This window comes from Protopterus annectens, chromosome 1.part1 (assembly GCF_019279795.1).
Source record: "Protopterus annectens isolate FY-2018-M chromosome 1.part1, PAN1.0, whole genome shotgun sequence".
In the NCBI taxonomy this organism is placed as follows: Eukaryota; Metazoa; Chordata; order Ceratodontiformes; family Protopteridae; genus Protopterus; species Protopterus annectens.
The window spans coordinates 589,089,724-589,109,394 of NC_056726.1; the positions used below are offsets into that span (position 1 = coordinate 589,089,724).

The 19,671-nt window shown below is 42.1% G+C and overlaps 1 protein-coding gene across 1 annotated transcript in view; it reads left to right on the top strand.

Moving 5' to 3' along the window:
- Positions 1-18,378, top strand: part of LOC122814893 (vomeronasal type-2 receptor 26-like) — a 48,599-nt gene extending 30,221 nt beyond the window's left edge. Inside the window, exon 4 of the mRNA XM_044087161.1 lies at positions 17,456-18,378. Coding sequence (XP_043943096.1) covers positions 17,456-18,378 — 923 coding nt within the window. The remainder of the gene's footprint in view (positions 1-17,455) is intronic.
- The last annotated feature ends 1,293 nt before the right edge of the window (positions 18,379-19,671 follow it).

The following is a 19,671-nucleotide window of genomic DNA, read 5'->3' on the forward strand; positions in this document are numbered from 1 at the left end:
AGGGCAGATCCTGCCTTTTGAACCTGGTTGACTTCTTTGAAACAGTCACCAAAGCCATAGATGAAGAGAAGATAGTCCACACAGCCTATCTAGACCTAGCAAAGGCATTTGACACAATACCCCACGCGGGCATCATAGATAAGCTATCCAGCTTAAATATAAACCCCTATGTCACAAAATGGGTTGCAAACTGGCTCAAAGACAGAACCCACAGAGTGAGAGTTGCTGGAGCCATGTCAGACTCGAAACTAGTCACAAGTGGTGTCCCACAAGGTTCTGTCCTGGGACCGCTCTTGTTCGGTATATACTTTTCCGAGGTACAGGCCAACGTGGGAGGACTATGGCTCACCAAGTTCGCAGATGACTGCAAACTGGGCGCCATAATTGACTCTTCAGCTGACACAAACATCCTTCAAAAAGGTCTCACAGAGGTGGATAACTGGTGCCAAAGCCATGGTCTAAAGCTAAATGCCAAAAAGTGTATAGTCATACCCTTTGGCAAAAACAATGTGCCCACAAACTACCACATAGGCGGTAAACCATTAAGTACAAAGAAAGTAATTAGGGATCTGTAGACCCAAGTTGATAGCAATCTCTCCTTTGACAACCACATTGCCAAAGTGGTTAGAAAGACCTCCTACATGGCCCACCTCATCATGAAAGGATTCACATCTAGATCAAGAGAGGTAATCGTGCCCCTTTATTCATCCCTCATCAGGCCCATCATAGAATACAATGCCCCTTTTGGAATGTACCTTACCCGACACCTGCAGCAATTAGAAAGACCCTGAAAGTACCTCACCAAGAGGATCAAGGGACTCAAACAGATGCCATATGCTGCTCGGTTAAAAAAACTCCAGCTCTACTCAGTTGCATACCGCCTACTTCGAGACAATCTATGCCTGACATATAAAGCTATGTCCAATCCAGAATTAATGGACATGCTCCACCTCAGTAAATCTAAATCCCTTAGAGCCACACACACGAGGGACTTGAACCTCAGCACAGAAATAAATAGGACTTGCTGGAGGGACAGATTCATAACCCAGAGGCTCCCTTCACTCTGGAATAGAATTCCAATTCATGTTAGGCAGAGCACCTCATTGAATCTCTTCAAGAAGAATCTTGATGAGTGGATGGGGGAATCGTAGGTTTGTTCCGGGGATTACTTCCGTGTCACTATTAGACAGAGGCACAGTAAACTAAACCATAAAAAGGGCACAGTATACTCAAATCAAGGGGTGGTGTAAGCCAAACAAAATTGGGCTAGGCTTATAATTGCCCCAGGGCAGATGGCCTAGTATGAACCTATGAACCTATGGACCTATGAACCTATATATACCTGAACAATTATGCCTAAGTACAAGTCCCCACCTATCAGTGATAGTTACAGTAGAACTCTGGATCCCTGTCTGATACTGCCTTTTCCTCTTGGCTGACAAAGTCACTGTAGTGCCTGTTTAGTGCACAGTATCAGGGCTGTCATTGTTTACCAGATGGGCTGATGTCCTTGTCATCATTCATTATCATGGCAAAGTGATGCTAGGCATCTGTTATTCACTGTGAACCCTCATAGGAGTCATGCAACAGATGCTCCAAGTGGTCCCTGTGCAGGAGCTACAGAAAGATTTCCATTTCTTTCCTGAACAACAAAGGATCCCTCCCACACTCAGCAACCTTATTGCCATGGCCATTTCGCCTGTTGGTATGTAGAGGAATATGGTAGTAGAGTTGTGGTGATGCATAATTAATGGTATGCAGGCCACAGGCATATGGGGAGAATGATAGACTAACTGTAAGAATGATGGACGACTGAGAAACAGGCTGGCATGCAGGTAGCAGTAGCCCATCAAGGTACTGGCTGTGTGGTAGTGTGAGGTGCACAGTTAATACCCATTTGTTAAACAGGCAGGTCCACTGGGCACACAAACCCTTTTCAGGGGCAATGTGGGGGAACAATGTCTGGATAAGTAGGGAAATGAAAGCTGTGAAATCAAGCCCTCTACCAAAGGAACTACAGCTCACAGTCTTAAACCTCTGTGTCAACTGCTAAGACCATTTGCAGGTAGCTCAGACTGAGAGGAGTGTGTTGCAATGCACAATATCTGTGATCAGGTATGGAATATAGTGAACAAGGTGAGGTGGAATTTCACACAGGATAACAGATACCAGGTGGTGGTGATTATGTGGAGTGAGCAAGTAACACCCTGCTTTATTGGGCAAAGGTATGCTTATGCTGCTGAATGAGTTATTGCCACAACACAGGCCATCCACACACACTTTTATTGGATTGCTGTGGGGAACTGTGATGTGGTATTGAGTTATGGTAGGCATGGCTCATTATGATAGCACAGCTGATGCTGGGTATGTGAATACTACAGCTGTTGCTGTGCATATGATGTGTTGGTTAATTGACCAGAGCTGTATGCACACATTTACAAGTTGAAATGTAGTGCCTAAGAAGAGAAAGTGCCTAGATAAATTCTCTCTGGCACTGATGAAAGTACTACTGTGAACCGAGATGATGGATACTGAACATGGATAAGAGTGACAGGCACTTCTGTGACCATGTGTGGCATGAGCAGGGGCTGGACATGAATGTAGTCAGTGGCCACAGCAGGGCTTCTCATTAAGTCTATTGCAGGGTTACCTACATGATTCTGTATGCCTGCCAGAAATCCCATACCACTGCATAGAAGAGGATGACCACATATGGGGGAGGTCCATCATTGCAAACCACCCTAATTGCCATAGAGACCTTGCTGCTTTCCCTGGTTGAGAGACAGAAAGGATCCTGGTATGTGCTTGAGGCTTGGACTGAGAGTTGAACTGGATGCACCGTTTTGCATTTATTTTGGGAGTCCCTGATTTTTTTCTGAATTTGTCTGATTCTATTGAAATGTGTCCCTGGCTGGTTGAGAGCTATGGTTGGGACTGCATCATGTTGGTATTACCTTACAACAGTAACACAGTGTAAGAGTTTCACTTGTTCTGTAAGCTCAGGGATGGTCAGTGCTATGGTATCTTCATAACAGGATCATCTGGGAAGCAGGCACAAAGGCATACCACCCAATGTACATTTGTTTACATTCTTTGTATAGCTGTTACCTCTAACACTGGAACATCAAAAACTGGAAGGATTGTCACATATTAGTAATGTTATAAGGAGGTGTTAGTCTGTCTCCATTCATACGATGTCTTTTATAGGGTCCTCTATCATGGAATAGAGCACATCTGATGCTGGTGCAGCACTGGACACATATATTGATGTTGGTCTTATGGGAGCACAGTCTGAAGACATATGACCAATGTCAGCAGTGATGACTGTGGAGGGTGCACTACCACCCACATACAATGAAACAGATCTGTTATCTGTGGAACCCACAGAAAGGATCCTGGTATGTGCTTGAGGCTTGGACTGAGAGTTGAACTGGATGCACCGTTTTGCATTTATTTTGGGAGTCCCTGATTTTTTTCTGAATTTGTCTGATTCTATTGAATGACAGGTCATAGCCAGTACCTCTACTCTGGGAGCACCCTCTTCCTCAACCCTGCACCTGCACTGAATGATTAGCCCTCTTCAATGTATAGAGGCAGGGTGTGGAAGTGACAGGCAAGTAGCTGCACTGTCGTGCCTCACAGTCATTACCTGACATGGATACAACAATAGGCATTACGCAATGGATATACAGAATAGTCATCATGGCACAGGCAGATCCAGCCACCAATTTAGTAGACATGATTGGTGCAATGGTCCATCTGTGTGACTACTTTCATGACAGATTACAACTTCCGGACCATATGACTGGTACTATGGATAGGCACTTAGGAGCTATCTCTGCATCCCTGGATCCATCTACCTTCATGTGTCGGGATCAACACCATTCCTGTGGCACCTTACTGGACAATTAGGTCACATTCACCTGCATCTAAAACCTCTGCACCTCACACAGGTGATGTGACAGGTAAAGCATGATGTGGCTTCATGTGCAGATGTGGAGTATGTAGCAGTCAGATAAATGGCACAATCAGGTGGTGGTCACCTCACATTACCTGTCATCCTTGCCAGTGAGTGTTCAATGACTCATCAACTGACAATCCCCTTTTCCAGCTGCCTGTGTACAACTATGTTGCACAGAATTACATACACAGCAAATATCTTGTTGCATAGCTCAGAGTAGCATACCACAACATGCTACAAATGGAACCTAGGCTAGGGAAGTGGGCCTTCACCAGTGTGAACACACACTTGACAAAGCTGTGGGTCTGCAAAAATATAGTACTGTATTACATCTCAGCAATGCTCTTTAGTTTATGCACTGGTGTCATGTGCCATGGGCCAAAGGCCAAAGGTATGAGTGCAGTCATGTAACATTAGGGAATAAACACTGAGCTGCCAAGCATTTCACCCAGCACCTTGGGAACTACAGTTACAGGAACACAACACTACACCAAATCAGCTCTGGGGAATTGCTGATGCATTTTCAAATATATCACGCACTACAGGGATGTAACTGTAGGGACAAACTGACATCAGTGAGAAATTGACTACCCAGAACCATTTGCACTACAGTCAAAGCAACATACCAGTAAGCCAATTGACATCTACAGTATAACGACTATTGTATCAAACATATCCCGATTGCCAGTCACACACTACTCCTAAATATACTGCCCCAAATCACAGTGCACTTGGAATCCTGAGGTTTTAAGGGACGTTTCAGTCTGCCCCTACAAACATATACAGCTGATAGACTACCAGCAACTGTAGCAGCATGCACAGTCAGCTAGAAAAGGATCTATGGCGCTCACATCTGTCCCTCTCCCTACTCAGCCCAACAAACATTTACACACTACACTGCTATACAATCTTGAAAGTTTGTTAACAATGGCCAGACATATATAACTCTCAACTGTACAGATTTGCAAAGAATGTCCATGCACAGTCAGCTAGAAAGTGATCTATGACACTCACATCTGTCCCTCCCCCTACTCAGCCCAACAAACATTTACACACTACACTGCTATACAATCTTGAAAGTTTGCTAACAATGGCCAGCCATATATAACTCTCAACTGTACAGATTTCCACAGAATGTCCAGATCCTTGCCTCATATCTTTGGTCCATTTTCTCATACACCTGTGCTTTTCTGGCAAATAATTGCCAAATCATTGTGGGTTGATGTCAAAAAATAATGACAGACATAATGAGTTGCAGACATCATACCTTTCAGACGATCTATGCTAATGCAGAATCTGTTATTCTATCACCTTTATACGTTCGTAGGAGCAATATTTGAAAAGTGTCCCTATTATGTGGTCTTTCTCACCCCATTATTTATGGCTTTGTAAACATTTTTTACTCTAAGAGCTTGGGAGGCATGGGTACAGATAGTGGCCATACCTCTAACATTTGCATATGTCTGCAGATTATCTTGATGTCTGACACATAATTTATTTCCATCTGTCATAAACTTGTGGTTTTCTGGCCAACGTTTTGGAAAATCATGACAGTCTGATATTGTAGATTAATGACGGATATTGTCATGTAACAACACATACCCTTTGGAAGGTGCATTCAAATGCAGGACCTGTTCTGCTATCTATTTCCCATGTGTGTCACAGCAATATGTGAAGGGCGTGGTCAAGGTTTGCTGTTTGTCCCAGCTTCCCATATGGCTTTAACCAGATGTCTTTCTGTGAGTGGTTAAGTAGGTATGCTGGTACATACATACATGCACACACACACACACACACACACACACACACACACACACACACACACACACACACGCGTGCGCACACACACACACACACACACACACACACACACACACACACACACACACACACACACACACAGATTCATGACCTGCCCCTGCTGATAGCTGAAACTCTACCTGCCCAGTTTTACAAACTATACTGCTAGATAAAAAACAGTAACACCACAGAGGTAATGTAGTGTTGTAGTGTCTGCCACTACTATTCAAGTGGTTGACAATTGCATGGGGCTGTTAGGATTGCCAATGGTGGGTTCCGAGGCCTTTGACATGGTACAGTCAACTGAAACACACACACACTGCTGCATGGGGACATGCATTGAAACACCCATGCACACAGAGTTGACACTTCTCATATTATATTACCCACCTATCTATTTATGTACAATACACAATGATATGACTACTGCATGCACCACAGTGCCTTTTTGTTAGAAACTGTGTAACTGTGCTTGTAAGGTGGATCATATATGTAGTGGCTGCAACTAGGCTGGCAATGGGGTAGTTAACAGGGTAGAAAAGGCACACAAAATAGTATAACCATCGTATACACATAGTAAAGACAGACACAGGAGATATGCATACAGAAACACATGCACAGTTGCCAATAGATTAGTAACCCTATGCATCCACTTGTATGTACTATAGTGCTACATACATATTACATGCACCACAGAGACTATATGCTGGGGAAATAAGTTACTAGCTCTTACAACAAGTAATCTTGGGAATGCCTTCTTGGATGGTGGGATAAAACACCCAAAATAGCATCTGGTCTCATATATTGCTCTTACATACCTGGACAAGTGATAGAGTAACACACTTTGTATCATCATGATGTTTCAGACAGGTACAAAGTCTGATGTTTACATGTCTGTCACTATGTTAACTGTGACATATATGGCAATGATCACTCATTAATGCCCATTGTTAGGGGACACAGACCACATATAGGTTGCAAACATCTGGATATTCCATATACATCTGTAGAGATGACTGGTATGGCTTGTAGGGTCTATATTAGAACATCGAAGTTTTAAAACTTTGAATGTTCTAATATCAACCCCTATTCAGCAAATGCTGAAAATAGCAAAGCTACAGAAAACTGAATTTTTTTCCTAGGGAAAGAATTCAGTTGTTCATTTCTGTCGCTTCACTATTTTCAGTGCTGTGGTAGACAGTTACGGGTTGGGTTCAGGTAAGTGTGCGATTGGGCATGGGATATGTGAGTTAGGATTAGGGCATGGGTTAGGTATGTGTGCAATTGTGTGGACATGAGGGTTAGTGCAGGTTAGGTGAGTCAGGGTTAGGGTGCGGGTGAGGTGAGTGTGTGATAGTGAAGGACCTTAAGGTTAGGATTTGGGTTAAGGTAAGTGGATAGTTAGTGGTGTATGTACAGTTTATTGTAGGGTTAGATGTAAGATTTTAGGTGTATGTGTGTGGATTGCTGTTTGTTTGGTGTGCTTGTGTTGTGTGTATGTGTTTTGGAACAGCAATTTTTTCCCTAGGAAATAATTTGCTGTTCTGCATGTTCAATGTTGTAAGTGTTCGCTGACTAGGGGTCGATATTAGAACATAAAAAGTTTTGAAACTTCGATGTTCTAATATAGACCAGGCCTGTATAGTTTAACATGGTGCATGTAAGGCAGATGCCATTAACTGCCTCCTTAAACTAATATCATGGGGAGGGAGTCAACAGGCCTTAAAATGGTATAACTAAAACACACAAAAGCCACAGGGGATATGTTTCAATCACAAACACACAGAGTATTATAGTTGCTATCATTGAGATTAGAACCCCTACCTATCTAATTATTTGTATTATAGCATGACACAGTTATTACATGCACCACAGAGCTTATAGGGCTGAAGAGTATATACAGGTACTTCTAAGGTGGGTGACATCAGTGGGTCTTGTAAAGTAGGGCAACTGGAACTGTACTGGGTAGAACACACCTCAAAATGTTATAACCCACACCCCAGGAATATGGTTCACACACAAACACACACACACACATACACACACACACACACACACACACACACACACACACACACACACACACACACACACACACACTCACACACACACACACACACTTACATTTTGCAGGACTGAGATTAGAACCTCTACCTATCTAGTTATTTGTACTACAGTGTTACTCAGTTATCACATGTGCCAGAGAGCTTATAGTGCGAAAGATTGTCCAGAGGTGCTTCTAAGGTGAACGACATTGGCAACCCTTGTAAAGTATGTCAATGGGAAGTGTACTGGGTGGCAAACTCATCAAAATACTTTAACCTATAAATGTACACACTTGCACACATACACACACACACACACACACACACACACACACACACACACACACACACACACACACACACACACACACACACACATTTGCCAGAACTGAGAGTAGAGTCCCTGCCTATCTAGTTATTTATACTATACTGTTATGTAGGCATTGCATGTGCCACAGAGCTTATAGGGCTAACGGCTTTCCAAAGGTACTTCTAAGGTGAATGACATCAGCGGGCCTTGTAAAGTAGGGCAATGGGAAGTGTACTGGGTGGCAAAGGCCTCAAAATACTTTAACCTACTAACTAACAAACTCTTAAACATACACATTTGCCAGAATTGAGATTGAAATCCCTGCCTAGTTATTTATTTATTTGTACTATACTTTTATGCAGGTATCGCATGCACCACAGAGCTTATAGGGCTGGTGGCTGTCCAAAGGTACTTCTAGGGTGAATGACATCAGTGGGCCTTGTAAAGTATGGCAATGGGAGGTGTAATTGGTGGAATATGCCTCAAAACGGTATAACTCACACCCACAGAGGATATGGTTCTCATCAAAACACACACCCAGAGGATATGGTTCTCACACACAGTATCACAGGTGCCAGTATTGAGTTTAGAACCTCTACCTATCTAGTTATTTGTACTACAGTGTTACACAGTTATCGCATATGCCACAGATCTTATAGGGCTGACAACTATACAAAGGTACTTCTAAGGTGAATGACATCAGCAGATCTTGTAAAGTAGGGCAATGGGAAGTGTAGTGAGTGAGAAAAGCCTCATAATACTTTAACTTACAAACATGCACACGCACACACACACACACACACACACACACACACACACACACACACACACACACGCACACAAAGGCAAGTGATGTGATATTACAACCTCTACCTCAGTACTATTACACAATGGAGCTCACCTTCATGCTGACACATGTGACTGGTTGCAACTGGTATGCAACTGTCTGCAGCAGAACATCACTGTCCATGACTCACTCTCTGTGTCTCCCTGTCTCTCTCTCTCTCTCTATTACTGTCTGTCTCTCTCTTCCCCACATCTATGTGTGTGTATGCTTGAAATATTGTTATATGTTGCCCATATATATGTCTGTGTATCACACGCAACAGATGCAGATATATCACATATGGGCTACCTAGAGCTAGCTGAGGGTAATCCTGTCTGATGGGTGTGGGTAGATTCATTTAAGGTGTACATAACTGTCTGTATGCAAAGACATCTATGCACAATACAGTTATATAGTCTGATGTGGGCTTAGACATGGGCTGTATTTCTTTAAGTGTAGGAGCATACCCAGTATGACCTTCTATAGTAAGAGTGGGACTCCATTGCAAAGATAGTTGTACTCCAGTCGGGGTTCTGTGTGCTACAGCCATAATTCTCAACCTGTTAGTGCAAGGAATCTGGAGATAGCCTTCCAAAATAGGGGGACAATGTCTCAAACATAGGGAGATACTGTAAATATTGCTCTTATTAATGTGGAAAATTGATAGTATAACAGGGTTTGTTTTAGCAGACATTTTCTGACATACATGATGTCTGACACTGAAATGTATTATGTCATTATTTACTGACAGAAGTCCTCAGATCATCACAGTGATTTACCTGAGACATACAAGATGTATGATGCACAGACCGAAATTATGAGCTAAACTATAGACATTCTTGCCCAATCTGGCCAGTTGAGAGGTGTGGCTATAGCCAATTGGGTGATGAAGCTGGGTAAACAGTCCAGCACCTCAGTGATATACTGGCTGGGGATCACCTGCTTGTGTGTTATTTTTCTTAACTGAAAAATCATATCCTGGTGTGACTCATACCTCCCAACTGTACATTTTCTTGCAGAATGTCCAGATGTTTGCCTCATAATTTTGGTCCATTTTTCATAAAATTGTGGCTTTCTGACAAGTTAGTGGGCAAATAATTACAAACAGAAGTTAGAAAATAATGACAGAACATTTGAGTTTCAGATTTCATAACCTTCAGAAAATTCATGCTAATGCAAAACCTGTTATTTCACCAACTTTCTAACTTTGTGAGAGCAATATTTAAATATTGTCCCTATTTTTGGGCCTTTGCCCCACTTTTATTTATGACCTTGTCCAGATTTCTTGCTGTAAGAGGTTGAGAGGTATTAGGGTGGGTAAAGAGTGCATTTTACTGAGCAGAGATGTCCATTATTATATGTGGTTCCATATAGCACTGTGATTTCCAGGTATGTCAGTGGCAGAGCAGTATAGAGTAATGTGATGAACAAGTGACATACATTTGTTTATAGGTTGATAGGCTGATATGAGGTTACTAGGCTGTTGGCCATGAAGCCCTTATAACCCTCACAGATGAGAGTGTAGCCCATTCTTAAGACATGTCAGCACCCAGAGCCCCTGACCAACAAGGACACAGATGGAATCACAGGACTGTATTTTCTGTTTCCCATGCACTTATACAGGAAGCACTTCACAAGGGGTATTGAGGCATTCAGCTTGATGTGAACAGGGAGTATATTCCACAGATGCGAGTGTCTGTGGGACATGTATCTGTCACACCAACAAGCCCTATTGATATCACAGACTAGGTTGATACTGCGCCTACAGATTGATCAAGTGGGCCCTGACTTCCAGATGTGCAACAGTCCCATCAAGGCAGGGTCTGGATTGCTTTGTATGCCAGAGAGACTTCACATCTGAGTGGTCTATATGGAACTGAGTAGATGAACAGTGCTGTTAGCCTACCTGTGTAGGGTAGGTGTTTAAGGTCCTGGATTCTCCCAGTGAGGAACCTCTGTGGTCTGTTCAGCTGCTGCATGTGCTTTGAGGGGTACGTGCCAAAGGAGGCATTGTACAAAATAATTGGCATTATAAAGTTATAATACATGGATCTTATGACCTCTTTGTCCCTGAATGAGATTCCCTTACTTTTGTGTTGGCCCATCTGTGAAGCTTTCTGTACAATGGTAACAACATGGTGCTCAGACATCAGGTTGCTATCAATCTGGGTGGCCAAATGCCTCACTACTGATTGTGTGTGTAGGACATTGTTGTTAATTTGATAATATGTGGGGATGTCAATCTCCCCAAATGGGATGATGCTGCATCTGCAGGCATTCAGCTTGAGGCTATGTTTCTAGCAGCAGTCATTTGTTTTGCTGAGACCCTGTTGTAGGATGTCCACATCACTTTGGGTATTGATGACTGTTCCCAGCTTGCAGTCATCTGTGAACTTCATCAGCCATGGGCCAATGTTTTTGGCCTGCACTTCAGGGAAGTATATCTGGTAGACCAGAGGCCCCCAGAACAATCCCTGGGATATGACACTCATTACGGGTGTACTGCTTGACTTGGCTACCCCTATTATGATTATGTGGGTCCTATCAATGAACCTGTTTGCTACCCATCTGGTAACATATGGATTTCTGCCTAGTTGATAGAGTTTATGTACTGTGGCCAAGTGGGGAATAGTGTGTAAGGCTTTAGCCGAGTCAATGTGGCCAGACTGCACCATCTTTCCCTCATTCATGCCTTTGGTGGCTGTCTCAAGGAAGTCATCCAGAGTTCACTGACATACCTCCTCTTGAGAAAGGCAGACTGTGTGGGGTCAAGCATTTGGAGTTTGCTAATGTTCCTGTTAATGAGGTCCAGGATAATCAATGATGATCCATAATGATAATACCTCAGACGGTTTGTGTTGTTATGTTATTATGAGGCTACATGTTGGCCCTAGCTGTCAACCTGTCGCAGAGTGACATCTGTACAGGTACATATATGACAGTCAGACACAGGCCCACACATGGGGACAAGGTGTTAATACTGCTCTGCCAAACGTAGACAGCTGGGAGACCGGTCTGGTATTTGCTTGCTTTTTCTTATGGGTATGACATCTGCTTCTCCATTGTCTGCCATTGATGTTTTGACATGAACCTTTCTTGTTTGGCACATAGTTTGACAGGTGACTGCAATGTCAGGACAAGCAGAAGAGATATACAAGGCATACCTGTGGTCCTTCTGTGACAGCGTGTCATTCCAGGGGTATGGATGGTGTCCAGTGACTTGTCAGTACTGACACAGTAAGGTGTCAGCCATTTAACACCTGGGAGTACACTGACTTTCAGGTACCTGCTTTCTTACTAGGCACTATGTAACTTACTCCAAGCAGTGTACTGTCCATATGTGTGTCCCCCTGTCCCTGACTTGTCCAGCTTTTCTTGCAGTGACAGATATTGACTTCAGGACAGTGTGTACAGCTCCTACCATAGGTGTAGCAGCATGCAAAATAGTTGGTACAGAAAGTCTTGGAATATGTACCCTGCCAACCACAGTACTGTACTTAGGCCACTAAGCCACAACAGCCAAGAGTAAGTGCTGCACACTTCCTGACAGTATTAACCACACATATACATAGCTCATTGACCCCTGCATATTGTGGACATTCAACAAGTTATCAAGTTGATTAGGACAACCCTGGGAATGTGTGCTCTGCTGCTAGTACCCTATAAACATACATGTAACAGCATTTCTATAAGGACACTGGTTGGTGTGTTGGGCATACCTGTCAACTGTACAGATTTGCACAGATTTTGCAGATGTTGGCTTTACTTTTTGGTTCCATTTAGCATAGTGTTGTGCTTGTCTTGGAGAATACTGGCATATCACTAAAGACCGAAGGTTAGAATGTAATGGCAGACATTTCAGTTTCAGACTTCCTACCCTTCAGAGACTTCATGCAACACCTGTTGTGATATCACTGTGTAAGTCTGTAAGAGGACTATTTCATCAGTGTCCCTATTTGTCGGCCTTTGATAGACATTTCTTTATGGTTTTCTATGGTTGACTTGCTGGGAGACGCTGAGGGGTGAGTATGGGACCCCAACATTGACATGCATGCATGTGACCTATAACCCTCTAGTTTATTAGTCCCCCACATATACTGCAGTGAGTTTTGTCACCTAGGGGACTATGACATACTCTGGAGAAGCCAGTATTGTGCTGACATTTCCTGTTGTCCCATATAGCTGTCAGTTGTCTGCTACTATCCTGGTAGGCCACCCCATTCTCTTGCATACATGCAGTGATACCTTAGATATGCTACCAAAATGTACTACTCCATTCATCCATTGTTAAGAGTGACTTACCTTGTGCATGCAGCAGTTGTGAGGACATTGCTTGAGGGCTAACTCTGTCGGATGCACACAGTACACAGCCTATACATGGTAAGGTACAGGTAGTGTGATGTGTGTGGCATCCATTTTACTGAGTGTGCAAGTCAGAGAGAGGTGTCAGTCCCTGGGTCCCTAGGGTGTCAGTGTATGTGCTATGCGTTGCCTCTTTGCCAAAGGCAGGGCATCCTAGGCACACCTACATCTGCCTACAGGGGCCGGCTCAGGAGGTTCCTCCTCCAAGTCTCCTTGTGCCTGTGGAGACCTTGGCAATGGTGGGGGCTGTGTGCCTCTTTACTGTGATGTTCCTGTTGCAGCTGTTTCCACAGGATCATATTGTGTAGCATGACACATACTATGAAAATGTGCGCACAGGTGGCTGGAGAGTACTCCAGAGCTCCACCAGATATGTCAATGCAGCAGAGCCGTGACTTGAGCAGCCCAAACACATGCTCTATAATGTTTCTACTTTGTGCGTGCACCTCATTACAACATTCTTCAGTGGGTGTTTATGCATTTCTGATGGGTGTCATCATTCACGGTTCCATTGCATAGCCAGCATGCTCCATGAGATGGCCATACGGGGTGCCAACCCTGGAAAACACCTATTACAGCTGTGAGGCATGCCAGATGTGGGAGCCGTGATAGATGTCAGGGCTGCCAGCACACACATTCATGATAATGCCCTGGGCATTGCACATGATCTGGCAGTTAATACAGTGATAGCCCTTGCAGTTGAAATACACTCTACCGTCTTCACCAGGTGGTGCTTTCATGTGGATGTGAGTGTGTTCTATGGCACCCAGTACTTCTTGGTAGTCTGCTACATGGTGGAAGAGATGCTAATTGCTGGTCCTCTCCTCAGGGGTGCTGGGGAAATAAATGTGCTCACTGGCATGTGGTAGCATGGCATCCAGGAACTGATGGCATACCCTGAATGCAGATGCCTGTGAGGCCCCCATGATGTCCCCAATAGGTCTTTGGAAAGTACCTGTAGCTAGTATTCTTAAGGCTGCACATACCTTTGTTTCAACTAGGATGAGTTCCCCACTGTTGGATCTGGGTCTGAGGTGAGGCCTGCAGAGCTCGGTGAGATGCTGAAGTATGTTCATGTCCACCCTGTACTGCTCTAGTATCTCCAGATCATGTAACCCCTGGATGATTACCCTGAGTCTGAACACTCTTCTCCTCCTCAGTCTGGGCCAGTTGTCAACATTATCCTAATCACCACCCTCAGTCTGTAGCACATACAGATATAGTAAAGCAGCAACAGCCCCTATCATTTTGTCAGTTAAAATTCCCAAGTGTGTGTACACCAATAGTGCAGATTTTGTGAGAAAAAAAACAGACTGAAAGGTGTTTACATAGGTTATACTGGTGTGCTGCAAATGCTGCCTGTGTGATTGGCTGACTATGATACATTCCACCTGTCAGCTATATTATTGAGGGGTTTGAATGGGCCACTGTGAGTGGCAGTGTCTGTATTAGTGATTTATAGTTGTTGTCTTTATTCTGCTATTTCCTTTTTTTTCTATTTCTGCTGTGTTTAAGCCCTGCGGCACGCCACACAAACTGTTTCAGCTAGTGTAAACATTGTTGAGCAGAAAGGGCTCTCCCCTGGATATGAACATGCTCATCATTTCTTGAACCAGCTAAGCACAGCTAAGCAGCCTCAGACACACCCCCTTGCTTAGCTGCACTTAGCTGAGCACAAATAGAATCTGCGGAGCTCCAATGTGCTTACACCCTTTTCATGTCAGTTGCTTCTTCTGCTTACACCACCACATTATATCTCCTACATGGTTAGGTACCCATGGAAACGGTCTCCCATTTTGCTATTCATTAAATTTAGCTCATTTACATACCCCTAATGGCTTATAGCCTAGTTACACCACTACATCAGAGCCTATGTCCTTAACAACCACTGTTACCTATCATTGTTATAAGTCTGCATGCTGCCCACTGTAATGGCAAATTACTGTTTCACATTTAATTGCCTTTTTACTATTTTTTTTATATTTTCTGCAGAATCGCGTTCGTGCACTGCTGCACTCCACTTAAACGTCCGAAATCTGCCAAAAAAGAAACCTTTTGATTTTTGTAATTTTGCAACACTTTGCATGCCAATGGCCATAGCTTTGGCCATTGGCATGCCTAATGAACATAATACATGCTTTAATTTAAGCTGTCATGCCCCCATTTTTATTTTTGAAGAAGTGTACACTGTTACTAACTGCATACATTTCTCCTGCAGACACGGCTCCAACACAGATGCCTGTCTGCTCCCTGGATTGCAAATTCACTTCATTTGCATAGTTTTCACCAGAAAAGAGCTTATTTGCATTATTCCATTGTGTCTGTGCCAGAATAGTTCTAGGAGGCTCATGCACATACCCCAGCCTTGTTTACTGGATCGCACAGTCTCTGAACTCCATGTTCGAGCAGTGGCACTATCCTTACATGGAGATTATCTCCATGTAAGCTTTACTGAATTACACCCTGTGATCCCACAATGGCCAAAAGATTAGACGTCATCATAGTATAATACCCAGATGTAGAAGAAGTGTTTTCATTGCTCTGAAACTTTGTCTGTTTACCTAAACATATATTAATGTGTTCAAGTTGCAAGGAGCTTCAAGTTCAGACATTTTTGTTTAGACTCTTGACTCTGAGAAGAGCCACATTATTGTGTTTCAAATTAAAATTTACTAGGGTGGAATGCCATCAGATGGATTCTGATAAAATTGATCACAATGCAAAAACCTTATTAAGAGAGGTAAAGACCATCCCAGGCAAAGCAAGAAGGCTTGGCTGCCATCTCATCCTAAGTTAGGACATACTGGATCCCATAGAATGACACCAGCTACACAGCCAATTTTAAATCCAATTATCTCTGAATCCTTCTGGGTGATGACTGAATACTACTCAAGACCAGTGACTTTCCTGCCTCAGACACATGCGTAGCAAGCTCAGTCATATTCCTCTGTATTTCTGTCTAGGTAGCATGCCTAAGGTTATTCCCATGCACATAGACTTCTATCAGGCTTTGACTGTATTTGTCAGTATGGAAGGATCTAAGAGACCTGTTATATCTCAGTTTCTTCTTCCAGAAAGACAGTTGACTGTGGAGCATGTAGTCTCTTTGAAGGCAGTTCCATCGAATGGAAATAAAATGAAAGCAATTCACTGAAACCACTTTTGACAATAGTGGAGATTACTTTTTTTTTCACTGTTGTTCGACCTTGGAGTTGGTACACATAATTCTGGGGTGTGTGTGAGAGGGTGAAAGGTAGATTACCTCCTGCAAAAAAAAAAAAAATTCTTTAAATGTTCTCTGAAGGTGGTTTCAGCTAACTGCTTTAATTTTATTTGCATTAGTCAAATTTGCCTTTCGACTAATCAACATGAATCCATTAACTGCCACATATTCTTATCCATCCTGATGAGGGTGGTATCCATATGCCCAACAATAGTGTAACCTATTACTAAAATAATACCATGGTTAGATGCAGTCTATGTTGGCCATAAAGACTTGGACTATGCACCCTTTTGACTTAGAGGTATACGTACTTGCTGTGAATGTGAAAGGTTAAAGTGTGTATGTTTGAAGTCTCTTAATCTTGGGCCTGGGAAGTTTAGGCTGTGTTCTGTTAGCAACCTCAGCATAAGATTGTTTACTAGGAGTGTTCTCTTCTGTGTGTGTATGTATGCTATGTTTAACAAATGTATTTTCAATTGGTAAGATAGCCTACAAGTTGACTAAATGCTTGTATATCTCACATGTTGAATCACTGAGAGCTATCAATAAGGAGATTTCTTTGAAAGCAAGAGGAAGTTAATACACTGACTCAAATATACATACATTTAATTTTCTTTTCTCTATATGGTATAGAAGATAAAATGTGACACAGCTAGATTATCCATCGAAACTCCACATGTGAAGCATAAATAATTCACCTGTTGTTTATTTATGTTTTCTTCTCCTAGTACTATAATGTACAATGCATGTATTGCAATAACACAAATTATAAACAGTGAGTAACAGCTTCACGGAACAAGGCAGTAAAATGCCATATACAGGAGGAAGTCAATAGGCTAGATGTACAACCAGAAAGACTGTCAGACAAACATGCAATTTATTTACATTCCTTTTTGATTTATAATCTTATTTTCTGTTTCTTTTCTAGATTCAGAAGAGTGCTTGAAATGCCCTTATGAGTACTGGCCCAATAATATGCAGGACAGCTGTATACCAAAAGTTATTGAATATTTAGCTTTGGAAGACCCTTTGGGCACAATACTGGCTACAGTAGCCATTTTATATGCAGTACTTACTGGAGTAATTCTTCTTGTCTTTGTAAAGAACCACAACACACCTGTTGTTAGAGCTAATAACCGTGTACTCAGTTATCTTTTACTTATATCACTTGTTCTTTGTTTCCTGTGCTGCTTAATATTTATTGGGCATCCTGTTAAACTAACATGTGTTCTTCGCCAGACAGCTTTTGGATTAATATTTGCTGTTTGTGTGTCCTGTGTGCTAGCAAAAACAGTGATGGTCACTATAGCATTCAGTGCCACAAATCCAAGTAGCAGCCTAAGGAAGTGGGTTGGGCCAACACTCCCGAATACCATTGTTACAGTGTGTACACTTGCTCAAGGAGTTTTATGTACTACTTGGATAATAAGTTCTCCTCCATTTCCAGAAGTGAACATGAAGTCACAGATTGGAAAAATCATCCTAGAGTGTAATGAAGGATCTGTCACTGCTTTCTGGTGCATGCTGGGATATATGGGTCTACTAGCAGTTGTGAGTTTCATAATGGCATTTGTATCAAGAAAACTACCAGAAAGTTTTAATGAAGCCAAATATATCACTTTTAGTTTGATTGTGTTTGTTAGTGTATGGCTGTGTTTTATTCCTGCATATATTGGCACAAAAGGGAAATATATGGTTGCAGTGGAGATTTTTGCCATTCTATCCTCTAGTGCTGGTTTGTTGCTGTGCATTTTTATCCCTAAATGCTATATTATTCTGCTGAGGCCTGAAATAAATACAAAAGACTTTTTGTTAGGAAAAGGAGTGTATGATAGTAAAAAGGTTAAATGAAAAAGATTGGAGTTGGCCAGCTGCTGACATTTTAATGGAAGAAGGCTTCTCTTTTTTTATATTATCAGAATTTACATTAACACATTGCTATAGGTATTGCAAGGCATATGTTATACTGCATTTAGTTATTTATCAGCAGTGTACCTCTTATATATAAATCTACATTTTCATATCTTCTGAGTAATTGTAGAAATTCCCTAATATGGCATAATCAGAGAAGATTTGCAGAGAGACTGTAGCTTATATTCTGAGGTCTTATTTTCCTGGCCACATGAGTTTAGCAGAAAAATATTAAAATAAGTAGAGTGATTACTGGTATTTTTGCCATTGTGTTTGTCTATGTGCATGTTAGAACTAATCACCACTTATGACTCTGTAATATAAGTGGTATAATGCCTCATAAACCATCACTTTGTTGTTGGATACTAGGCTGTACAGTGCTGAGCGTCAGTTTGTCCCAGCACGCCATTGTAATATCATGTAGCAAAGTAAGATGGCGACTCAAGCCAGCACATTCTGCTTTCAAAGTAACAATCACCAAAACCTCTTGTGGTGACACTCATTGCTACACATTATTCCATCAATCATCTGTCATTATCTGTACTGGTACTTCTGCACAGAGTGACATCCTGAGATGGGGAGTGGGGTACTAAATACATATAAGTCAAAAGCCCAAAGCATATCTAAAGTGTAGAGTGTCAATGTGGTGCTCATGGACATGCATGTACTGATTAATTTCAGACATAGTGTACATGTATGAAAATTGGATTTGCATGTGATGAAATAGGTTAATCCAGTAGCTTGTGCTCAGAATTTAATGATATGATTTACAATACAACATCTTTCCTAAAGTGTTTCCAGGCGACATTTTAATCTTGGAAGAATTTTTACTGTGAGGTATAGGTATAAATGCAATTATTTTCAAAATACACTCTGTCAGTTAACTTTGCAAGTGGCTTTTCAAAACAATTTAGAATAAATCACTACATTTTTGGTAGTGGCTTTATTTATACTGATGTGTCTTGTAAAAGGCATATGCATAACATGACATATAGTTAACATAATCAAAACAATGTAAGCTCTGACTAGGAAAGATGTCCAGATGGATTAAACCCAAGTCATGAGTGCACAAACACCTTTTTATTTATTTAGTTTATTTTATGGGGTAGTACATTGATCCCAATAGACCATTTCCAGGCACAGCTTGGGTGAAGAAATTCTCAAAAAGTAGAACTTTTCCAGAAACATGGAGTAATCTGTAAGGTAGAGAGTCCCACAGATAAATTATACAAT